Below are 20865 nucleotides of genomic sequence, written 5' to 3' on the forward strand. Positions count from 1 at the left end.
ACTTTGACATCTGAATATTTGTCAGTGAAGAAAAGGTTGATGTTGACCACAAATCTAAAGCAAAAAAGATATTTTTTTAATTTTGGCTTCTGGTACATGTTTAAGTGTATGGAAACAGGGAAAAATCCAACCTTCTTAGCAACTCTAATTTTTTTGTGATTAAGCAACAAGTCTACAGTAACTGAACAATAACAGGCAGAAATGTTTCCAACAAAGACTTAAGTATCTGTAGTTCACTTGAGTATGTTGGTCACTTAATACCCAGTATTATTTTTATTTTTATTTTTAATTTAATTTTTTTTACTTCTACTCATAACAAGATTGTTACTTTAAATTCCTGTTTTTGATCAGACCACTTCTTATCACCTAATCAAGCACCCAAATGTTAGCAAATCTGGAGCTTCAGATCTGTCATGGAAATAAAAAGGGTTATTTCCATGACAGATCTGAAGCTTCAGATTTGCTAACATTTGGATGCTTGGGTGCGTGTTTTTATGCAGGTGCACCGGGGGCAGTGGTGGCTCAGCGGTTAGAGCGCCGGGATATCGTTAACAGGGTAGTGGGTTTGATTCCCGGGCTCGGCAAGCTGCCACTGTTGGGCCCTTGAGCAAGGCCTTTTACCCTCTCTGCCCCCCAGGCGCTGGAGTTGGCTGCCCACTGCTCTGGGTGTGTGTGTGTACTCACTGCCCCTAACACGTGTGTGTGTGTGTGGGAGTGTGTGTTCACTACCAGATGGGTTAAATGCGGAGGACACATTTCGCTGTACAGTGTACACACCTTAATGAACAAATCAAACAACAAATCCTAATCCTAACCTATTTTGTTAAATCTGAAGTTAAAGCATCCGGTCTCAGATGAATGTTGGAGGTCGCACTGCCAGATACACTGAGAAGCTAACTGAAATGTTTGTTTATACAGTAGGGCTGTAACGGAGCTGATGTAAATGGGGTTTTTTGACTGTTATACTCCATGTATTTAAGGTCACACTATAGATTGTTGAGCCAATTAGACCATTATGAGGACATACAAGCCAACTGTATTTTTTTGTGACAGGTTGGTTGTTTGAATTTTCTTCATTTCACAATGCTGATTTCTCATTTAGCAGGATAAATTAAACCCAAAAAATACTAACTGTCCAATGAGAATGTCCCTCAGCTATCCCAGACAGCAATCAGTCATTGAATAGATGTTAAATCGACGTTAAACACTAGCACTAACTTTACTGAATCATTAATCCAATCTGATTAATGACAGCCTGAATTAAAACAGAAATTTTTACCAAATTCAAAACCAAAACAACTTAACTTAAATCAACTTTGTGTACCTTTATGTACAGCAAGGGACTTTATTTTTCAGAAATAGAAGTAAACATCAGCGTAGTAAAATAATAATATATTTGCTTAAAACATTTGCATAAACAAATACATACATTTATGCATTCACACCTGTGCCAGAATAAAACGAGGCTCTGAACTTCTCTCGCTACAATTTGTACTACTTTCTAAAAGTTAGCTACTTTTATGGTAAAATGTAAACCTAGAGAACCAGTGCTAAAGGGATGTAATATGATCACAATTACTAAACTAAACGAAACTAAATTAAATTTCTATGTATTTTGCTACTCTGCACGATGATGTTTCTCACTCTGCCCTGTATTAATGTCCATGCCCAATGTTTATGCTCCAAATCGGAAGGTCCTGAAGACATAGCTAGTTAGTTAGCTAGCGCTAGCTAAACTCTTCAGTCACAACCACGCATTTTACCTTTGTGTAATGTAAAGATAATTTAGTTAATGCTTTAAAATAATCAATATTAAGTTAAAGCGGATATATATGATCAATAATTACTCATGAACTAAGCGATATTCTCTTATGACATTTCTCTTTACCTCAGAGGCAACCGTTAGCTGCGCGCGTCCGTTTGGGCCTGTTGGAACCGTCAGCTCGTGCCTGCTTGGTCACGTGATCTCCCGGTCAACGATAACGCAAAGTGTATTTATAATGTCAGCGCTGCCAACGTTAGAAACCAGCAACTTTCATTGATACAATTGATATCAACAATATATCAACCTTGCAATCTAGACAGGCTCTACCGACGATCTGGACAAACAGATCAGTCTGACTGTGTGACATTTCCCCACCAACAAATCCAATATATGTAGTTTATTTCAATGCTCGTCACCAGTCTGTCACCAGTTTTGTAGGTCGCATGCTGATCAACAACAAAACTAGCATATGGTGTGCACACTGCACACTGCACGACCTGAAAGACCATAATGGGTGACCAGCTAAACCAGCCCCAGACCAGCATAAATTTACTTAGACCAGCATGAAACTGTAAGATTTTTTCAGCAGGAAGGAAAGATTGGTTTAACGAGAAACATTTGTACCATAAAATCATAGTGTTGCATATAAATGTATGCACGCAGCAACCCTGCCAGTGTTAGCTAACTAGTACATCCAGTTACATCAACAGTGTGTTGTACTGACACATGCTGATTCCACACTGACAAAGTGTTGCTGTGAACCCCATACGACAATTATTTCATTTAATATGATCCTATAAAACTTCACGTAGATCTTAGCTACATAGTTTTGCACATCCAAAACAATTAATTACATACTATGTCTTCGTTCTCCTTAGGTTATTTAATTTATTTAAATCAAGTAAATACAACAGTGTAGGCTACATTTCAACACATTACCACTGCCGTGTTTACACTGGAGTGTGTTGCACTTCACATCTCCAGAAGACCCAAAAGAACCGAGTCTTTTCCTGGGTCCATTATTTTATATCATCTGCTGCCACCTACTGTTACCAATCACTCATGAACAGACGAGCAGAATAAAAGACCCTGCCGTTTTCCTTTCTCCTGGTTTCCAACTTCCCTGATCTCAAACACACTGTGGTGGTAAAAACACAGACACACACAGTACATAGTCGTGTGTGGAATTTTTTTAATTAAAACGTCTAATACGTTCTGCCGGTAACGTTAATTAGACGATATTTGCATTGCACTCGCTTGTTGTACTTTGAAAAATTACTTAAAACTGAAGCATTCAAGTAAAAATAATACAAAAACAGTGCAAGAGTTACTGACATTACAAACCTGTCTCTTTTCTATTTATTCAGTTGTAATTAAATATTAATGTACTATATTTATATTGCATTATATTCATTTCATGTTATTTACTGTCACTATTTAAAGTTTTTAGGTTGTATTACTTTACATCTTAACAAATTCAAGATCTATTTTACTTCACTGTAAATGACGTGACTGCACTGTTTCTTATAGCAGTATACAGGGGTCACACTTTCTGGCGGCGGCACATTTTGTCACCCCTCTACACTTCCAGAAGAAACAGAAGTGCAGTCACATAATCTGATCAGGTCTGTAATCTTCAAATTCAGCACGGAGGTTAGTTTGCAGATGGTAAAATAAGTTCGTTGCCGAGTTGTCTTCAATTGCAACCGATTTTCGACATGGTTTGCAGAAAGCAGAGCAAAACTACCTCCAAGGTAGTGAGGACGAGCCAGGTCTAGCAACTAAATCTAACGCCGCAGACTGGCAGGTGCTGGCGCTTGTGTTTTGGCCCCTCGCGCGGTTTGTTCACTCGTTTTTAACTCCAGTCATTCCCAGGCTGAGCTCCAGCTTGTGTTGCGGTGCACATGCGCAGTAGTCTATCCTATCAGACACAACGGCACAGTGAACATGTGAGCTCTTCACTGCGCCGGTGAGCGACACACTCCGCAGTGTCTGCTCGCACGTCGTAAAAACAACAATCACGATATTATTGTAGACGGCACATATCGCACACCCGTAGTACACACTAATGTTAAATAAATGTAAACTGCGCCACAATGTGTTTTTGCTGTGTTTTTGCTCCATGGTGAGCCCCCCCTTGTGTTCAGTAGTAGTAGTAGTAGTGGTTGTGGTCCAGTAGCTGCTGGATCACACCGGACTCGCAGTGAGCAGGAAGAGTGGACTCAGCTAGCAGAGTTAGCCAGCTTTCTGGATCAACGCTGAAAACAACGCTGAAGTTGTCAAAAAGCAGAAACCGTGGTTTTACAGGACAGCACGTAGCATGACAGTCTAGTAAAAGAGCAGAGTCCATTACACCAATCACTTCTAAGTAGGTAAGAAGTAATGCTTCATATTTAACCTCATCCACCTTGTGTTACTTCTGGGTTTCCAGACGGTGTTTCTGGTGGCTTTTTAGTGTACTGACCTGTACGATTGGTCAGACTGTACGGAGTCTGAATGGCGTGGGGGACTTCATGGACCTGGCGGCCAGAGTGGGAAACCGTGTTATGATCAGCAGCCAGCGTGGATCACAGTTTTGGGACCAGCTGGCCCTTAAAAACAGCTGGGCAAAATTACACTGTTAACTTTCAGTGTAAGTTTTGACCATTTCTGTTCGTCCATTAATCATAAGATGTTGACACGGTGTAAAGAGCAGCTGGTCTTTTTACATGATCAGTTTTAGATTATTTAAATGATCTTAAAATGTAAAAAAAAAAATGCCCAACGTGTAGATACAGTGTTTTGTTATAATGGCATTGACCAGGTTATGTAATGTGTGCTATTTGCTGTTAATCCCAGCTATAACTGCTCAAAATACCAACATGGCCTTGTGGAATTTTACGATACTAAATTTATTTTGGTCATGGATGGGATCTCAGACACATATTTTAATACTTTTATTTTGTCTAGTTAATGATATATATGGGAATGCAGTGTTGATGTGGTTAATTAGTATATTTGCACTAGGCCATAATGCTAGATGTGTCATGTATAAGATTATATATATTACACAAACTCACACACATACACATTACATCACATACACATTACATCACATTTGCAGTCGATGTATTAAAAAAAAACACACACACACAACCACACAATTAAAAACACAAGCAGGAATCACCCTGGGGTCACATTCACTGCTTGTGTTCGTCTCTGCTGTGTTTATATCTGACACAAAAGCTTCATCTCACAAAGGAGATAAGTTATTTATGAAACATATAAAAGCAAGTTCAGCCCTAAAGATCCATGAAATTTATGTAGTTTGTTTCCCCGTTATAACGAGTTAATTGCAATCTATTTTCTGCTGCGTTAGATCACCTCGGGCAATTTTTCAAGTCTAGAGATAGTGGCTTAATTAATCTGAGACCTTGAGAAATCTGAACAGATCAGAACAAGGGGACAGTAAGGAGCTGAACACTCCAGCATGCAGCTCTCTGTCAAACAAACTCTGAGCCTGTTTGTTCTGTGAAAAGCCCTGCGATTTACATTCACGGTCGCTGACCACAGCAAAGAGAAAAGCACAGGTCCAACATGGGTAAACTTTGGTCAGAGTATCCGTGTGTTCAAGCCAGATGTTTAAGTGTCATCTCAGGGTAAAGCTTAGATTTGTAGGTTAATTATGGCATTGTCTTGATGAAAAAGTATTTTGTTTTCTCAAGCTCTCAGGAAAACTGAGTTTATAATGTGAAATAAAGAATTTGATCTCAGTAATATAAAATAATATATTCATTAAAGTAATAAAATAATTTAGTTTTTATTGCAGAATAAACGAGTTAACACAATGTGCAAACGAATGGTCTGTTAAGGCTTCAGTAAACTCACTCTTCAAAACTCATCAAAACGTTCTGAGAGTATCTGAGAGTGCAAAGTTTGCAGAGCATGCAGTTTTCCCCTTTTAATAAATGTCTAAAGTACCAAACATGACTGAGCCATGGTGAATGGCCCCGGTAAATAGTAAATACTGATTTACACTACATTAATATAATAAAAATATATAAGTAAACATCATTCATCTACGTGCAGTATGTTTTATAATAACTGGTTAATGATTATACAGATGCAGACCCACTTTTATTTTCCAGTGTGTAGTGTATGTGGTAGGTGGGTGTGGTAATGCTGGGTAGAATATTGTCTATGCCGGTATTACTTTTTTTTCAGCAATTTTAGTCCTATATTTAACAGATAATCCATGATATAATCCATGGTCATTCATTATATCACTCATTATATTATGCTCACAAAATGAAATCATATAGTGTTACTGTTGTCTGCTGAATAGTTTTTAGTGTTTACATAAAGGTTTTAATTATGGTATCCAGGATCTGATGTTTGTCGAAACCTGCCCTCTGTCTGGTTAATGTTTACAATACTGTGCAAGATTCCCTTTGGTTTAATTTCCACAGAAGAAAACAGAACATAACAGACCAAGGTACACAAGCTCTGTCAAGTGTGTGAAGCATTGTAGCAGAACTCTGAATAAATTAACTTTAGTGCCACTTTAAATATCATCTAATAACAGTACACCAGGATATATTCTGCTGCTACTGTGATCCTGAACTTTATCAATGTTTTGCAGCACCAGTTGAGATTGTACCAAAGCAATTAAATGTAAATCTCATACAATTCACTGTGAAAAACGTTAAATTGAATTTGCAGTGATCTGTTTTTACTATACAGGGTGCATGTGTGTTGTCAGAACCATTGAGTGGTGATCCTGGTCTTTCTTCTTGAATTAATGAAACTGTTATTGAAAACCTGTGAGAAATCGACCTGATGCTATATAGTGTTTTATGATGGGTAGAACAGATACTCAGAGCTCTAGTTGTGCTTAAAAGATTTCTACTGTAGCCTTAAGGACATAGTGAAAGATGGGATGAAGGTGATGATGATTTTGGCTGTTTTACTGTGTAGAGAGGGAGCCGTCTGTGGAGAGATGGCTATGGTATGTCTGACCGACTTTGAGGAGTATGCCAAACAGCACCTCTCCAAAGCTACCTGGGACTACTATGCAGCTGGAGCAGATGAGTGCTGTACCAGGGATGATAATCTACTGGCCTATAAAAGGTATTTTAGCTTTTTCCTTTTTTGTTTGCTTTTTTATATATAAAACAGTGTAATGCAGTCTATGAACATTATTTAAAAAAATACAAATAGAAGGAGTGCTTCAGCCTAGAGCACATTACTCTTAAAGGCACAGTAACTAAAACAATTTAACTAAAAGACTGTTTAATTCTATGGGACACAGAGAGGTTGGAAAATGGTCAGATAAAGGGATTTCTAACTGTGTAGAATCTGGGCAGTCAATTGTAATGGAATGTAATGAAAATGTAAAAGTAAAAATTGCTAATACAATGCTAATAAATAATTAAGTAAAATCAGTTACACAACAGAAAAAACGTAAACCCTTCATAATTACCTGCCACGACCAGGATTCGTCTGAGGCCACGGGTCTTACGGGATGTGTCAGTGAGTGATACTCGGACTACCGTGCTGGGCACAGAGATCAGCTTCCCTGTGGGTATTGCACCCACAGCTTTCCACTGCCTTGCCTGGCATGAGGGAGAGCTGGCCACTGCCAGAGGTAAGTGTGGAATCAGGGGCACATTCATAAGCTCTTTACAGTGCAGTGTTAGTTAAAAACTTAACAGTGTACACCAGGATATGCTCATTGATCTTCTGATTTCATGCTTTAAGAGGCTTGACGGTTTTATTAGACCGGAATAGAGATGTATGTCTTTGCTATTTTTCTTATATGCAAGACTGTCCTTCTGACAGTGACCTTTAGCCACTAGATGGGGGTGTGGTGGCAGTAATTCAAGACATGTTTGGTGTTCAGACATCTTTAGTTTTATACTGGAACTGTGAGGTTAATGTATGCAGTATGGACAAAGGTATTGGGACACACCTCGTATTTATTGAATTCAGGTGTTTCGTTCAGTCCTATTGTCACAGGCAGAAATAAAAGCACCAAGCCATGCAGTCTGCCTTTACACACATTAGTGAAAGAATGGGTGGCTCACTGAATTCCAGCGTGGTGCTGTAATAGGATGCCACCACTACAGCAAGCCTGTTGGTGAAATTTCTTTCCTCAAGACCTCAAGATTCCACCATCAACTGTGAGTGATATTATTAAAAAGTGGAAGCGTTTAGGAACCACAGCAGCTGAGCCACGAGATGGTAGACCATGTAACGTAACATAGTGGGGTTGCCGAAGGCACATATTGTGGCACATATTGCATAAAAGTCACCAACGATCTTCTGACTCAATAACTGCAGAGTTCCAAACCTGCTGGTAGAGCTGCAAACAGGGACCAACCCCATATTAATCACTATGGATTTAGAATGGGATGTCAAAAAAGCTTGTGTAGGTGTCCCAATACTTTTGTCCATGTAGTGTAGCTAACTAGCAATGTAATTTATGACTACTTCTTAGCACTATGCAAACTGCAGGCCTAAATCCTTATCCCCTAACCTGTGGTGTAAATTATTCTCAGATACGCTTGCTGTTATGTTTTCTGACATTATGACATATTGCTCCGTGAAAACAAATCAGGCTAATGCTGCTGTTTTCAGCTTTCATATGTACATTTGTCCCAGTATGCAGTTTGCACAGCACGACATAAGCCTCACAGCTCCAGGATGAAACTAAAGCAACAAACTTTAGCAACTAAACAAATGAAAGCAACACAGTTCGGTTCCTTGCAAATAAGGGGAACAGTGTTAGATTTTAGATTCTTTCCTGATTCTGTATCTCCATTCTGCTCTCTGTCAATTTCCTCCAGCCACAGAGGCGGTGAACACCTGTTACATTACCAGCACCTACTCTACATGCTCTGTGGAGGAGATTAGTGCTGCAGCACCGAATGGTTACCGGTGGTTCCAACTGTATGTGTATCGTGACCGTAAGCTGTCTGAGCAGATTGTACACAGAGTGGAAGCACTAGGCTACAAAGCTCTGGTGCTCACTGTGGATGTGCCGTACACGGGCAAACGCCGTGATGACATCCGCAACCAGTTTAAACTCCCACCGCACCTCAAAGTGAAGAACTTTGATGGGATCTTTCAGGTAAGTTTACAGACCCTAATGTGTGTACAGACTTGTGTGTATATTTTTGTATTTCTTACAAAAATACTTGCCAAATGGTATATTCATATTCAAGTATATTCATGTAAGGCTTCACAGTTGTGTTTTTAAATACATATATAATGAAATATTCACATTTACACAAAAATTATATGTTCAGTGTACTAGCAGGGTTTTGTAGAGGTGCTACACTTAGTCAATAGGAATGTATAAACAGAATTATTCTTGACATTCAGGCAATGATTTTTGTCATTTTAATATAACATAAAATTAATCAAATGTTATATATGTTCATGCAATGTTTGTTAAGTTGTTGTTAAGAAGCCAGTGTCACACGGAGCGAATCTCTCATGTTGAATTATGCTAAAAATGTCACTCACTCACTGCTGACTCATCTGACACATCATTTTCTGTGGGTGAGGCTCTCATGTTTGAATAATTTGAGTTTGTACCTTGGTATTCAATACCTTTTAAGCAGAGAGTAGGAACTAATACTGAAAGTAAAAGGGATGGGTCAGCCACTATTCTGAGCATAGACCATTCATTCACTCAAAGGTTGCCCTATCCTCCCAATAAAACAGAAAGGTGTTTGGCCAATCCCTGTATACTCTTTAGTCATTGCAAAAAAAAAAATAAAAAGTGTAGCCTGTAACTTGAAGCATAGACTATCAGCATGTGCTTTCCAGGTGAACGTGTTACCAGCATGTATGCACAGGTATTTTTAAGAGTAGACCTGATTAATGGCCCACCACAGTAGAGGTCTGTACTCCAGCAAGAGTCCTATGGGACCCACATATCTTTCAGTGTAAATTTTCAACGCAGGAGCGAGCTGTTAACCAGCCCAGTGTGGGCAGAAGCAGAACAGCACATGTAATGAAATCTAACAAACAGCTGTGATAAAATGAATCACTTAATACTAAAAATAAAAAAATACAAAAAGGAGAACTGAATAGTTGAGAAGCAACCAATGATGTGTACAACTCTTAAATGACATTGTTGTGTCCTAAACTGCATACTACCACAATACATACTATGTACAAAATAATGCAAAATAAGTCAAGTGGGTCAAGTGGGTTTTATTGTCATTTCAACTACATACAGAGTACACAGTAAAACGAAACAACGTTCCTCCAGGACCATGGTGCAACATAGACAGTGCATACAAGACACAAGTGCAACACAAACAAACAAGTGCGGACAGACAACACAACACAGTACATGCACATGCGGAGGCTACAGAGATACAAAAAAAAAAAACCCAGATCAGGTCAAATGTTTACAGCTGTGCGTAGCCCTGTGCAGACCTCTATAATGTATACTCACAGCACTGTATTATGTATGCTCATCTAAGACCCATGGATCAAAAACCATTATGCCTGTTTTCCTGACATTTCATAAGTAAAAGTACAAAGTACTTTCAGTGCGTGAGTGATTCTAGATGTTGCTATTGTAATGTTTATTTTAATTTCTAAGACCTAGGTGGTTTGAAAATCTGTTAATAAAATTGGTGTTAATCAGAAACAATTCTGGAAATGCATACTTGCATGCATGAATACTTCTGATTAAGTACAGTTAAAGTACTTTAACATGGCATTTAGCTGATGCTCTTATGCAGACAGACTTACAAGGTTACTTATTACAGAGGTGGACCAATGTTGTGTTAGTAAACTTGCCCAAAGACTTTGGTGTAGCACAGCATAGTTACCCTGACCAAGAACTAAATCCCAGGTCTTCCACATGGTGTGGTAGTTCACTGGCAGATAGTAGTGTTATCTAATGTGCTACACCAACCACCAGCACATGTACTTCATTACTGTCCACATGCTGTATTTCAGAATGGAAGTCAGAGTGTTCCAGGCTTAATTTATCGGCGCACCTCAATGTGTAGTTACATGGTAGTTTAATCTCACACTTGTTTGTTTATAGAGAAAATAGAGTAGATGAGCTCACACAATCCTGTATAATAACTTATGTCCCTTATGAAACTTATGAAAAATCAATACATTATCAAACACTCTGCCTCCTCTTACAGGACACTGCAGGTCCTGAAGAGTACGGCATTCCTGCAAACACTTTGGACCCGTCCATCAGTTGGAAAGATGTGAGCTGGCTGCAGTCTCTCACCCGCTTGCCCATTATTATCAAAGGCATCCTGACTAAAGAGGATGCAGAGCTGGCTGTGGAGCACGGAGTCCAGGGGATCATTGTGTCCAACCATGGGGGACGACAATTGGATGGAGGACCAGCTACGGTGAGAAACAATGATCACCTGCTTTTCTTTTGCTGTTCAGCTTTTCAACTGCTTCTTTCTCTTCCCTTCCCTCCCTCCCTTCCCCTCCCTTTCCTCGCTGTGTCCTTGTCCCCTGCTCCTGAACACAGATAGACTGTCTGTCTGAGATCGCGGACACAGTACAAGGCCGTATTGAGGTGTACATGGACGGCGGGATCCGCACAGGCAGTGATGTGCTGAAGGCCGTGGCTCTAGGAGCTAAATGTGTGTTTATTGGAAGACCAGCAATCTGGGGCCTTGCTTACAAGGTAACTGTGGGGGAGTGAGGATGATAATTTGTCACTGTGGATGACACGGGTATAGCTTGCAGTGACCCATCACGTGCTTCACATAGTAACTTCAGTTTTTGATTGTGTTGTTTTAAGCTGTTTGTGATTTGGTTGAAGGCCTTTGGCGCATAATGTGTGACACATTTCTCATTCGGCCAGGGTGAGGAAGGAGTGAGGGAAGTCCTCCAAATTCTAAATGACGAGTTTCGTTTGTCCATGGCCTTATCGGGTATGTATCACTTTACAGCAGAGCTTGTGTAGACTGTGCATGTACAGTCTCACTCATGAGAATATCTACTCTTGATCACATCATACCTTTTTCCTGTGTCTTATTTTATCAGGTTGCAGAAATGTGGCCGAGATTAACAAGAACCTCATCCAGTTATCTAAACTTTGACCAAAGGAAAAAAATAGCAGCTGGAGATGAGCTTTACTTACCAGCATGAGCTCCATTACACAAATATGTATTCATGGCTATGGTACACAGATCACACAGATCAACATGCAGATCAGAAGAAGAGCATGGTTAGGAATGATTCACTGAATATTAATATCACAAATGAATCATGTACAAAGGCAGCAGAAACACTATATATAATATCTAATGATTTAATATTGAAAGCATAATGTACTGTAATGGCAACTTGATATAAACACAGATATAAAAATAGAGAAATAGAATTTCCTTGCTGACCGCAGATTAGCAACTTGCTTTCTGTGAGATCTAGTAATTTCCTAATCTATGCATGGTAATGTTTTAAGACTGAGGGGCTGGTTTGTTTCACGGCAGGGGGATGTCAAAGTGCGTGACTGGTGAAAGTTGATTGAGAGTGCAGACGACAAACTTTTGGGTTAATACACAGTGTTGCATCTGACAGTTATTTTTTATCATTTTTTCTCTAGTTGTGTTGTGTTCTGTGACTAGAGGGAGAGGATGGGAAAAAAGGGGTTTTATTCAGGACATTACAGAGAAGGATCAAATGTTGGTTTGTGGGGAACCAGTACATATACATGCTAATGTGTTGTAATTTAATACCTGGGATAAAATAAAACTAATACCATACAATAATCTGCCTCTTGTCAGTGTCCTGCGTTATCATGAGCATTAAATGCTGCTACTGCACTACGTGACTTTAGTAAAACGCTGCATAACGCAAGTCATAATTGTGTAAAATCCTTCAATATTGCTCTACCGTGACGGTCCATATGCTTCTTTCCCTTCAGATGCTACTTCTGTAGCTCTCAGCTTGTCGACAAAAGCACATGTGTACAGCTGTCCATAAGGGGGTACTCACAGTGAGATTTGTATTGACTGCAGTGGTGTAAAGGTGAACCAAACTTGCAAGGAGCATAAAAAATACCAATTATACTAATACCAACTATACATAATACTGCTTTAGGTGGTTTAGCAGCAAAGCTAGCTAGTTGTGTCAAGGTTCAAGGTTTCAAGGTTTAACTTGAATAGGATTATAAACAGTCTTTCAAAACTGACACTGTTTTGAGTAATGTTTTTCAGTCACATCATTTTAAAACCAAAAACTGTTCTAAATATAAATGTTAAAAGACAGCTTGAGTTTGCAGCGATCTGGAGTCAGCTTTTGGTGTGGTCTAGCACTCTGCACAGTTTAAAGTGTTTCTCTTAGAGCAGCACTGAAAGCAAAAGATCAAAAAGTAGGGAAACACCTCTATAAGAGAAGACACATAGGAAGTCTTTGTCCCACACTCATTCACACACACTCTCTCTCTCTCTCTCTCACACACACACACACACACACACATATCTGATGTATATCTAAATATAAATTAGCTTTTTTTAATGGTCCTTCATGGCAGAAGAGGAACACGCTACTTTATTTGCCAGTGCTGAAGGTTTAAGACTGTGTCTGTGTGTACACTGCTTAGACATTTCTACCTTCATCAGAAATGTGAAGACCTTTATGTAATGATGTGTGTGACAGCTGTATGTAAGGCTGTGAGGTTTAGAGTTTGTGTGTTTGTGTGAAAGAGACACAGAGTGAGAAGGAGAAGTGACACAGGAAGTCAAAAGAGGCTTGTGGTGTACAGCTCATATGCCCCAATTTAAAGAAACGGTTTGCAGTGCAATGCTCAGTGCTGTGATGAGAGGAACGCTTTGAAGCTCCACAGAACGCTTCAGTTTTGGTAAGCACTCTTTAATGGGAAACCCTTCTTTTTTAATGCAATTCTGTCAAAACACTTTCTGAACAATGACCGTTGCATACATGTCTCTCTGTGAAGTAGCTTCTAAGTATTTATTAGTATGTAAAGGAATTTGAGCATCTTGCAACACGTGTTTGTGTAGTTCTGTAGAAAAGGTGGATCTGTTCATCTACTTTCTGTCTCAGCCTGGTATAGTTTTGGGGAAAGGCCTATATCTTGTGTGCATGTGTGTCAAAAAAAAAAAAAAAAAAAAAAAAAACACCTGTTGCTGTGGCTTTTTTGTGTGGGGTGCTCATGCTAACCCCCTTTCATTTCCTTTTTCAGACACTCCGCTGTAACAGTGTGTTTTCTATGTGATGCCTTTGTGATCGCAAGAGAACAACATTGAACTTATTTACTTTTATTCACAGCTAGTCATGGGGTAAGAGTTCTCTTCATTCTGTATTTACAGGACAGCTTTGAAGGAACTGATGTTAGTAGGAATTGACCTGTTACTAAACCATAATCTATTACAGTGACACTTAGCCCAGAGAAATGTGGTTTAGAAAATGTAGAATCTGTATTTCAACAGGGAAGGGAATCTGTTTAACAGTAAGAATTAAGTAAAAATAAATTGAATGCCTTATACTTGAAAACTGATCATTGTTATCATTGTTTGGTGATTTATTAAGGCGGATAAGAGACAACACCCTCAAAAACTAGAAATACATAATTACAGCATATAATTTATCATTCAACTTTACTGACAGACATTTCCTATAAATTTACAGTAGCATACTATTTTTGTAAGTTACAGCACTGTAATGCGTAAGTTGTAAAATTACTAAACGATATAAAACCTGAAGTGTTACCGTAGTTTTAATAGTTTTAATTTTTGACATTTGTTAAATTTATTTTGACATTTGTTAAATTTATTGCTAAATATGCTGCCATGTGCTGCATATTCCAGTGTTCCTCTTATTCTGATGCACATGCCCCAGCTTAAAGAGAGCTGGCAATTCCTAATTGATAAATAAAAAGTCAACCAAGGTATATTAGAATGGAAAAACACAAATATCACAGAAACTAATCTTAATCTGCTTCTTTTCAGAAACAGTGGAGAGGAGGGGAAAATGCATCTATCCCGCAGACTGTCCCGTATAGGAAGCAGGGGACAGAGAGAACCACCAAGACCCCCACCCCAAGCAGATAAACCCCCAACCCCTGCCCCTCCAGCTGCCTCAGCGAGACCACCTGAACCTGCTCCAAAGCCTCCAGAGGCAAATGTTAAACCTTCAGAGCCTGCTCCCAAACCCCAGCCAGTCACTCCAAAGAACCCTGAGGTTGCACCAAAGCCCAGTATTCCTCCCAAACCACAAATACAGGTGTTCAACAGCACTGGGCATGGAAATGCCATACTCCAGGTAAAGAACTCTGTTTATATTAATGCAAGCATTTAAAAACACACATTTAACACAAATTCCTATATTAATCAACTAATATTATTATATTGTTTGAGTACAAGTAAAAAGTAGTGTAAAAAGAGACCTGTATAGTACTGACAGTTGGTTATGAGACTACTAATAGTACCATACCAGAAGTTGTGTAGCATATTTTTAAAAGGTTTTATAAAGATGGTGTCCTTGCACCTGAAGAGTCATTTAACCACCCGAGAAAGCCACATGTAAGCATCTAATAGTTCTTGGAGTTACCATGGGTCTACATAGAGCCACTGCCTTAACTAAAGAAACCTCAAATAACTTCTTTTTGAATGAATATGTCCAGTTATGTAGTTATACGAGTGAGGAGTTGAATTGGTGTGGGCACCTACAGATGTTTTCACTTTATATCATTTAGCCAAACCATGTAGTGTCAGTTAATGATAGTGGCTATGCTATTTTCAGGGGCTGGATCATTTTCGATCTGATAAGACACTGTGTGATGTCACTCTGGTGGCTGGAGACAGCAGTGAAACGTTTCCCGTTCACAGAGTGATAATGGCATCAGCCAGCGATTACTTCAAGGCCATGTTCACAGGTGAGTCTTCAACTGTGGGGCCAAATGCTTGGCACTTCTGCATGCTAAGAATGCATTACTTGCCTGTATTTTGTAAAAAAAAAAACAAAGTCCATTGATTGATCATTACAGTGATGATATAAATGCCAAACTTAATCACTGGTCACTCAATCAGCTTCAAATCTGATCTCTGCAGGAGGGATGAAAGAACAGGCGCTGGAGGAAATTAAACTGCATGGTGTGAGCAGCACAGGCTTAAAGAACATTATTGAATTTATTTATACATCTCGCCTGAGTCTGAGCCTAAGCTCCCTCCAGGACACTTTAGAGGCTGCCAGTTTCCTCCAGGTCCTTCCAGTCCTCAACTTCTGCAACCAGCTCCTAAGCAGCGAGGTACATGAGAATTAATACACCTTCTGAATGAACTGATTCAAATGATTCACTACTGTTCAAATGATCAGAATCACTTGTCATGTTAAAGGATTGTAGAAATTATTCTATTTACTAATAGCTTACATCAATTAGATCAGGTATAGACAACTTGACACAATGTGATAATTTTTAGTCGTTTTAATTCATTTCTTAGAGCAAGATAATGCTATTACATGCTAAAATACCAAAGCAATAGTACAATCTTGAGTTTTTAAATCATTGTTTGAGACATTTTTTAATAGTAATTTCTTATGACTTTTCTAAAAAAAAAATTAAAAAAAAATTTTTTAAGAATTTTTGAATGATTGATAATTCTCTTATATCGCTCTCTCAATCACTATACAATCGTCAACACTTCTGTTTATCTGAACACATCTAAAATATTATTTACTATTTATTTTAATATTTGTTGACTGCTGCATTACAAATTAAAATAAAGGCTGAATATGAATTTGCACAGAGTATGAATCATAAAATATAATAATATTAGTTGTCTGCAGAAAACCTGTTTGTATGCTATTGATACTTGATTTCAAACAGTGCTGTTCATGCTTAAAGGAAATAGAGCGTATGGGTTTTTAAAAGAAGCTATTCTCTATGTCTCTTCCATGCTACAGGTCACCATAGAAAACTGTGCAGAAGTTGAGCGCATTGCAAGTGATCTTCTCCTGGAGGATGTTCAGGCCCATGTTAACAACTTTGTGTGCCAGAACTTTGCTGCTCTGGTGCAGAGCGGACGCTTCCTGGAGTTGTCAGAGGCCACTGTAATGTTTGCCCTGTCCAGTGATTCGCTGAAAGGCTTCTCAGAGATGGAGCTCTACCGTGCTGCCCGGGTTTGGCTGGCACACAATCCCAGCGAACGTCGGCCTGCTGCATATTCCCTGATGCGGCACATCCGCTTCCCCCTAATGACCCCCGCTGAACTCCTGCAGATATCTCAGGAAGATCAGACAGATGAGAGCAATGAGGGGGAGAAGAAAAGAGAGGAGCCTTTCATGCGTTCCGACACCGCCTGTGTGAACCTCCTCTTGGAGGCCAGCAACTACCAGATGCTGCCCTTCCTTCAGCCGGCACTGCAGACCGAGCGGACCCGCATTAGGTCAGACGCCACGCACCTGCTGGCTCTGGGCGGGGTGATGAGACAGCAGCTGGTGGTCAGTAGGGAGTTGAGGCTCTACGACGAGGAGGGAGGAGGTACGTGGAGGGCTCTCCAGCCCATGGAGGTTCCTCGGTACCAGCATGGAGTGGCCCTGCTGGGAGGGTTCCTCTACATCGTTGGGGGACAGAGCACTTACGACACAAAGGGTAAGACGGCAGTGGACAGCGCTTACAGGTACGACCCTCGTTTCGACCGCTGGCTGCAAGTGGCCTCTCTAAATGAGAAGAGGACGTTCTTTCATCTGAGTGCTCTGAAGGGGAAGCTCTATGCTGTTGGGGGGAGGAACGCCACAGGCGAGATCGGTAAGTTCCAAGAATGTCTAAAAAAAAAAAAAAGAAACATGCCTAGACATCACTGTGTGTGTCACAGAGTGGTAGACTGATTTGTCAGCCAAGTAGTTGGCACACATTCAGTGGCTTTTAGTCATCTGACCAGACCTAACATGCCTCATAAGAAGCATAAACAGCATCTACTATTGTGTTCAGAGGATCTTTTTTTTTTACTTTCAACCTAACCATATGAAAAATTTAATAAAAATGACCACATATTAAAATATTACTTATCCTGTTTTACAGTAAGATGTCAGAGGTAACAATAATTCATCAAGGTCATATCATAAAAAGGGTTTGTATTGTCTACCTACAGATACAGTGGAGTGTTACAACCTGAACAAGAACGAGTGGACCTTTGTGTCGCCCATGAGTGAACCTCATTACGGCCATGCTGGTACCGTGCATGGAGGGCTTATGTATGTGTCAGGTAAGATCGCCCTTTCCATAATGAATTATTTATTGAATACTTTTTTTTTTCTTTCTAATATGCACCATTGGATAGAAATCAAAACATTTTGTAACTCCCAGTCCTAGGAGAAATAAACAGAAGTATACGGTTACTTTTTTAAAAATGTTTCACTCTGCATCGTTTTAACCAGTTTAACAGAGGAGTCATTCAGGAGTTCAACAGTAGTGACTACAGTCTTTTACACATCTCCTAGCAAAAGTCATGTACCATAGACAAAAATTAACAGAAGTTGCAGACATGCTAAGAGCATTGCTATAAATCCATTTCACTGCCTACAGTCAGGACTTTTCAGGAATATGTAATTTCATTACAAGAATACAAAAATGAGGTTCTGTGACAGACCTAAAGGACAAACATTAGAAACTGAACTGAGTTTAATTTCAGGGGCATATGTTTAGACCATTTCTTCTATAATGCACTGACCTTTGTTGCAACATATAATGACTATCACAGACTCCTGAGTGGGTGGGGGCACTTATTGTTTTGTAGATTAGGTCAGGTCCTGCAGGTTCCTTTTCTTACCACATCCTTCCTGGTTGCAGTTACTACCAGCTTGTGCTGTATTTTCTCACATCAGGGTAAGCGTATATAATGTAAAACAATGAATAACCACAGACAAAAACACTGGGACCCCTTGCTTGTTGTTAATGGAAATGCAAACAACCAAAAATGCCAGTGCAACCAAAAACAACCATGCAAACCAGTAAACCAGTGAGGTACCATATCAGTGCATTGAATATTTTTAGTCACCAGCATGGTACATTGCATGGTCATGCATGCCCAATGCCTGTTGAACACGTGGACAGTGCAACGTCTCTCAACCGTGAATCAACCACAGGTCTAGCGCCTCTACTGCCTTGGTTGCAGTACAATCTGTAGCTTCACCCATCCCCATATGTTTCTACAATACCATCTCATTTCTCCTTTAAACTGTCTTTCCATCACCAGTGTCTGATTCCAACAGTTGGTTGCCTCAATAAAGGTGGCCGGTCAACTCAATGAGTTGGCTAGTCTGGCTCTGGTTAATTTGACAACATGGCAGGCAATTTTGGCTTCATTTCTATAGAACTGAAGGGAATGGAACCGCAGCGTCTATGTTTTCTACAGTCATTGTGCATGCCCTCAGTGCCCATGTGCAACATGGTTTCAGTGCCAGGCATGTAGCACCAATATTGCCATCAATTAAAAACTTTTTTTTCTTCATTCCTCAGGTGGAATAACAAGAGATGCCTTCCAGAAAGAGTTGTCGTGTTACAACCCAGACACAGACTCGTGGAGTCGTCGAGCAGACATGATGGAGCTCCGTGGTCTACACTGCATGTGCACTGTGGGCGACCGCCTCTATGTCATGGGTGGAAACCACTTCCGTGGAACCAATGACTATGATGATGTGCTCAGTTGCGAGTTCTACAATCCTTCAACTGACCAGTGGACACTGGTGGCTCCGATGCCCAGGGGTCAGAGCGATGTCGGTGTTGCCGTGTATAAGGGGAAAATTTATGTTGTGGGGGGTTATTCTTGGAACAGTCGGTGTATGGTGGACATTGTGCAGTGTTACGACCCTGAAAAGGATGAGTGGGAGAGGGTGTTTAATGTTCTGGAGCCTCTTGGAGGCATACGAGCTTGCACCATGACTGTCCACTGTCCAGAGGCTTCTGTGGATGAAGCTCAGATGCAAGAATGTCCCCTCCCAACAGCAAAGAACTGATCTACAGAGGACAGATCGTTTTGGTGCCTGTGCATGGCACAGAAGGAGGGCACTGGCAATAGACCTATAACATGTCATCAGAGCTATTAACACTCCTGAAAAACTGGGCTATTCTTTCGATTGTTTGTATATTTTGAATATATATATATATTTATATATATATATATTTTTTTTTTTTTTTTTTTTTTTTTTTTATATATATAAGTTTTATAAGTATATATATATAAGTTTTTTTGAATTGCAAATTAGCATTTTAGCTGGACTAGGTGTCTCTTTGCAAATCCTTGTTGTAAAACCAGTCCTTCTTAATGTGATTCATGAAGTGCGTTGTTTTTTTAATGCTCATACATATATAATATGCTTAGTAACAGGATAGGTTACACAGAATAATATGATCTATTATCTTTGTTTACTTTTGATTTGCATTGCATTAATGACAGTAGTTTAGTTTTCTTTTATTGTCAAATTTCCCCCTTTTTCTCCCAATCTGCCAAATAACTTAGTGGCCAGCTACCCACCTGGAGAGAGCACAATTGCTCTCTCAGACACTGTCTGCTCATGGCAAAGCTGGGCCATAGTGGCAGTGCATTAGACTGCTGAACCACTTGGAGCCCCCACAGCAGTTTGGTTTTGACACCGTCTTGAATTATATTTAATGGTCGGTGCAGCATAGTGGTTAACAACACCAACTTCCCCATGGCAGACTAGGGTTCAATTCCCTGTCTGGGCAAGCCCACTACGCTGCACTAGTAGGAGTCCTTGGGAAAGACTCATAATGCTATATTCACCTATCTGTGTTACATGATTTAAATGGTGTAAATGTAAATACATTTCACCTGTCAAGACAAAAACTTTATACCGTTTGTTCACAATGTCTCCTCTGAAACTACAGTTCAGATGTATCTCAGGAATATTCAGTAAACTACCCAGTTTAGTATAAAGCAGAAGTGACCATTGTGTACTATACCACCACATTCTTTCCTCAAACCTTGAGACCACATTACTGATTAGATAAGATGTTAGAGACCTAAAGTGCTACAACCAAGGTCTGTGCACACCTACTGAATAAACATGAACATGCTGTCACAAATTCTGATGTGTTATTATGAAGTGTTACAGAGCAGTGGTTCTTATATTAG

At 39.7% G+C, this 20865-nt stretch overlaps 2 protein-coding genes across 4 annotated transcripts; both read left to right on the forward strand.

The window, feature by feature from the left end:
- Window positions 1-3939: 3939 nt before the first annotated feature.
- hao2 (hydroxyacid oxidase 2 (long chain)) lies at window positions 3940-12522 on the forward strand. 3 transcript variants are annotated; one of them, XM_072686022.1, is made up of 8 exons: window positions 3940-4137; window positions 6722-6874; window positions 7240-7391; window positions 8593-8876; window positions 10927-11145; window positions 11274-11432; window positions 11613-11682; window positions 11795-12522. In XM_072686022.1, exons 2-8 carry the CDS (start codon window positions 6744-6746, stop codon window positions 11848-11850), a joined length of 1071 nt encoding a protein of 356 aa, XP_072542123.1. In that variant the 5' UTR covers window positions 3940-4137; window positions 6722-6743; the 3' UTR covers window positions 11851-12522. The 3 variants fall into 3 exon arrangements, with proteins under 3 accessions (XP_072542123.1, XP_072542124.1, XP_072542125.1); XM_072686023.1 differs by having other exon boundaries at window positions 3940-4133; XM_072686024.1 differs by lacking the exon at window positions 3940-4137 and adding an exon at window positions 4368-4397.
- Window positions 12523-12905: 383 nt separating this feature from the next.
- On the forward strand, window positions 12906-20816 carry LOC140561095 (kelch-like protein 9). The gene is made up of 8 exons (XM_072686019.1): window positions 12906-13613; window positions 13956-14052; window positions 14722-15034; window positions 15515-15647; window positions 15823-16019; window positions 16676-17519; window positions 17863-17976; window positions 19230-20816. Exons 2-8 carry the CDS (start codon window positions 14048-14050, stop codon window positions 19724-19726), a joined length of 2103 nt encoding a protein of 700 aa, XP_072542120.1. The 5' UTR covers window positions 12906-13613; window positions 13956-14047; the 3' UTR covers window positions 19727-20816.
- Window positions 20817-20865: the final 49 nt, after the last annotated feature.

Source organism: Salminus brasiliensis, chromosome 8 (genome assembly GCF_030463535.1).
Source record: "Salminus brasiliensis chromosome 8, fSalBra1.hap2, whole genome shotgun sequence".
In the NCBI taxonomy this organism is placed as follows: Eukaryota; Metazoa; Chordata; class Actinopteri; order Characiformes; family Bryconidae; genus Salminus; species Salminus brasiliensis.

Bases quoted from the DNA above. Each gene is read 5' to 3' on its own strand.
- hao2 (XM_072686022.1), top strand. From the start codon at position 6,744: ATGGCTATGGTATGTCTGACCGACTTTGAGGAGTATGCCAAACAGCAC. The intron at 6,875-7,239 runs GTATTTTAGCTT...TGCCACGACCAG, and splicing joins AATCTACTGGCCTATAAAAG to GATTCGTCTGAGGCCACGGG. The intron at 11,146-11,273 runs GTGAGAAACAAT...TCCTGAACACAG, and splicing joins TGGATGGAGGACCAGCTACG to ATAGACTGTCTGTCTGAGAT.
- LOC140561095 (XM_072686019.1), top strand. The intron at 15,035-15,514 runs GTAAAGAACTCT...TGCTATTTTCAG, and splicing joins ATGGAAATGCCATACTCCAG to GGGCTGGATCATTTTCGATC. The intron at 17,520-17,862 runs GTAAGTTCCAAG...GTCTACCTACAG, and splicing joins GAACGCCACAGGCGAGATCG to ATACAGTGGAGTGTTACAAC.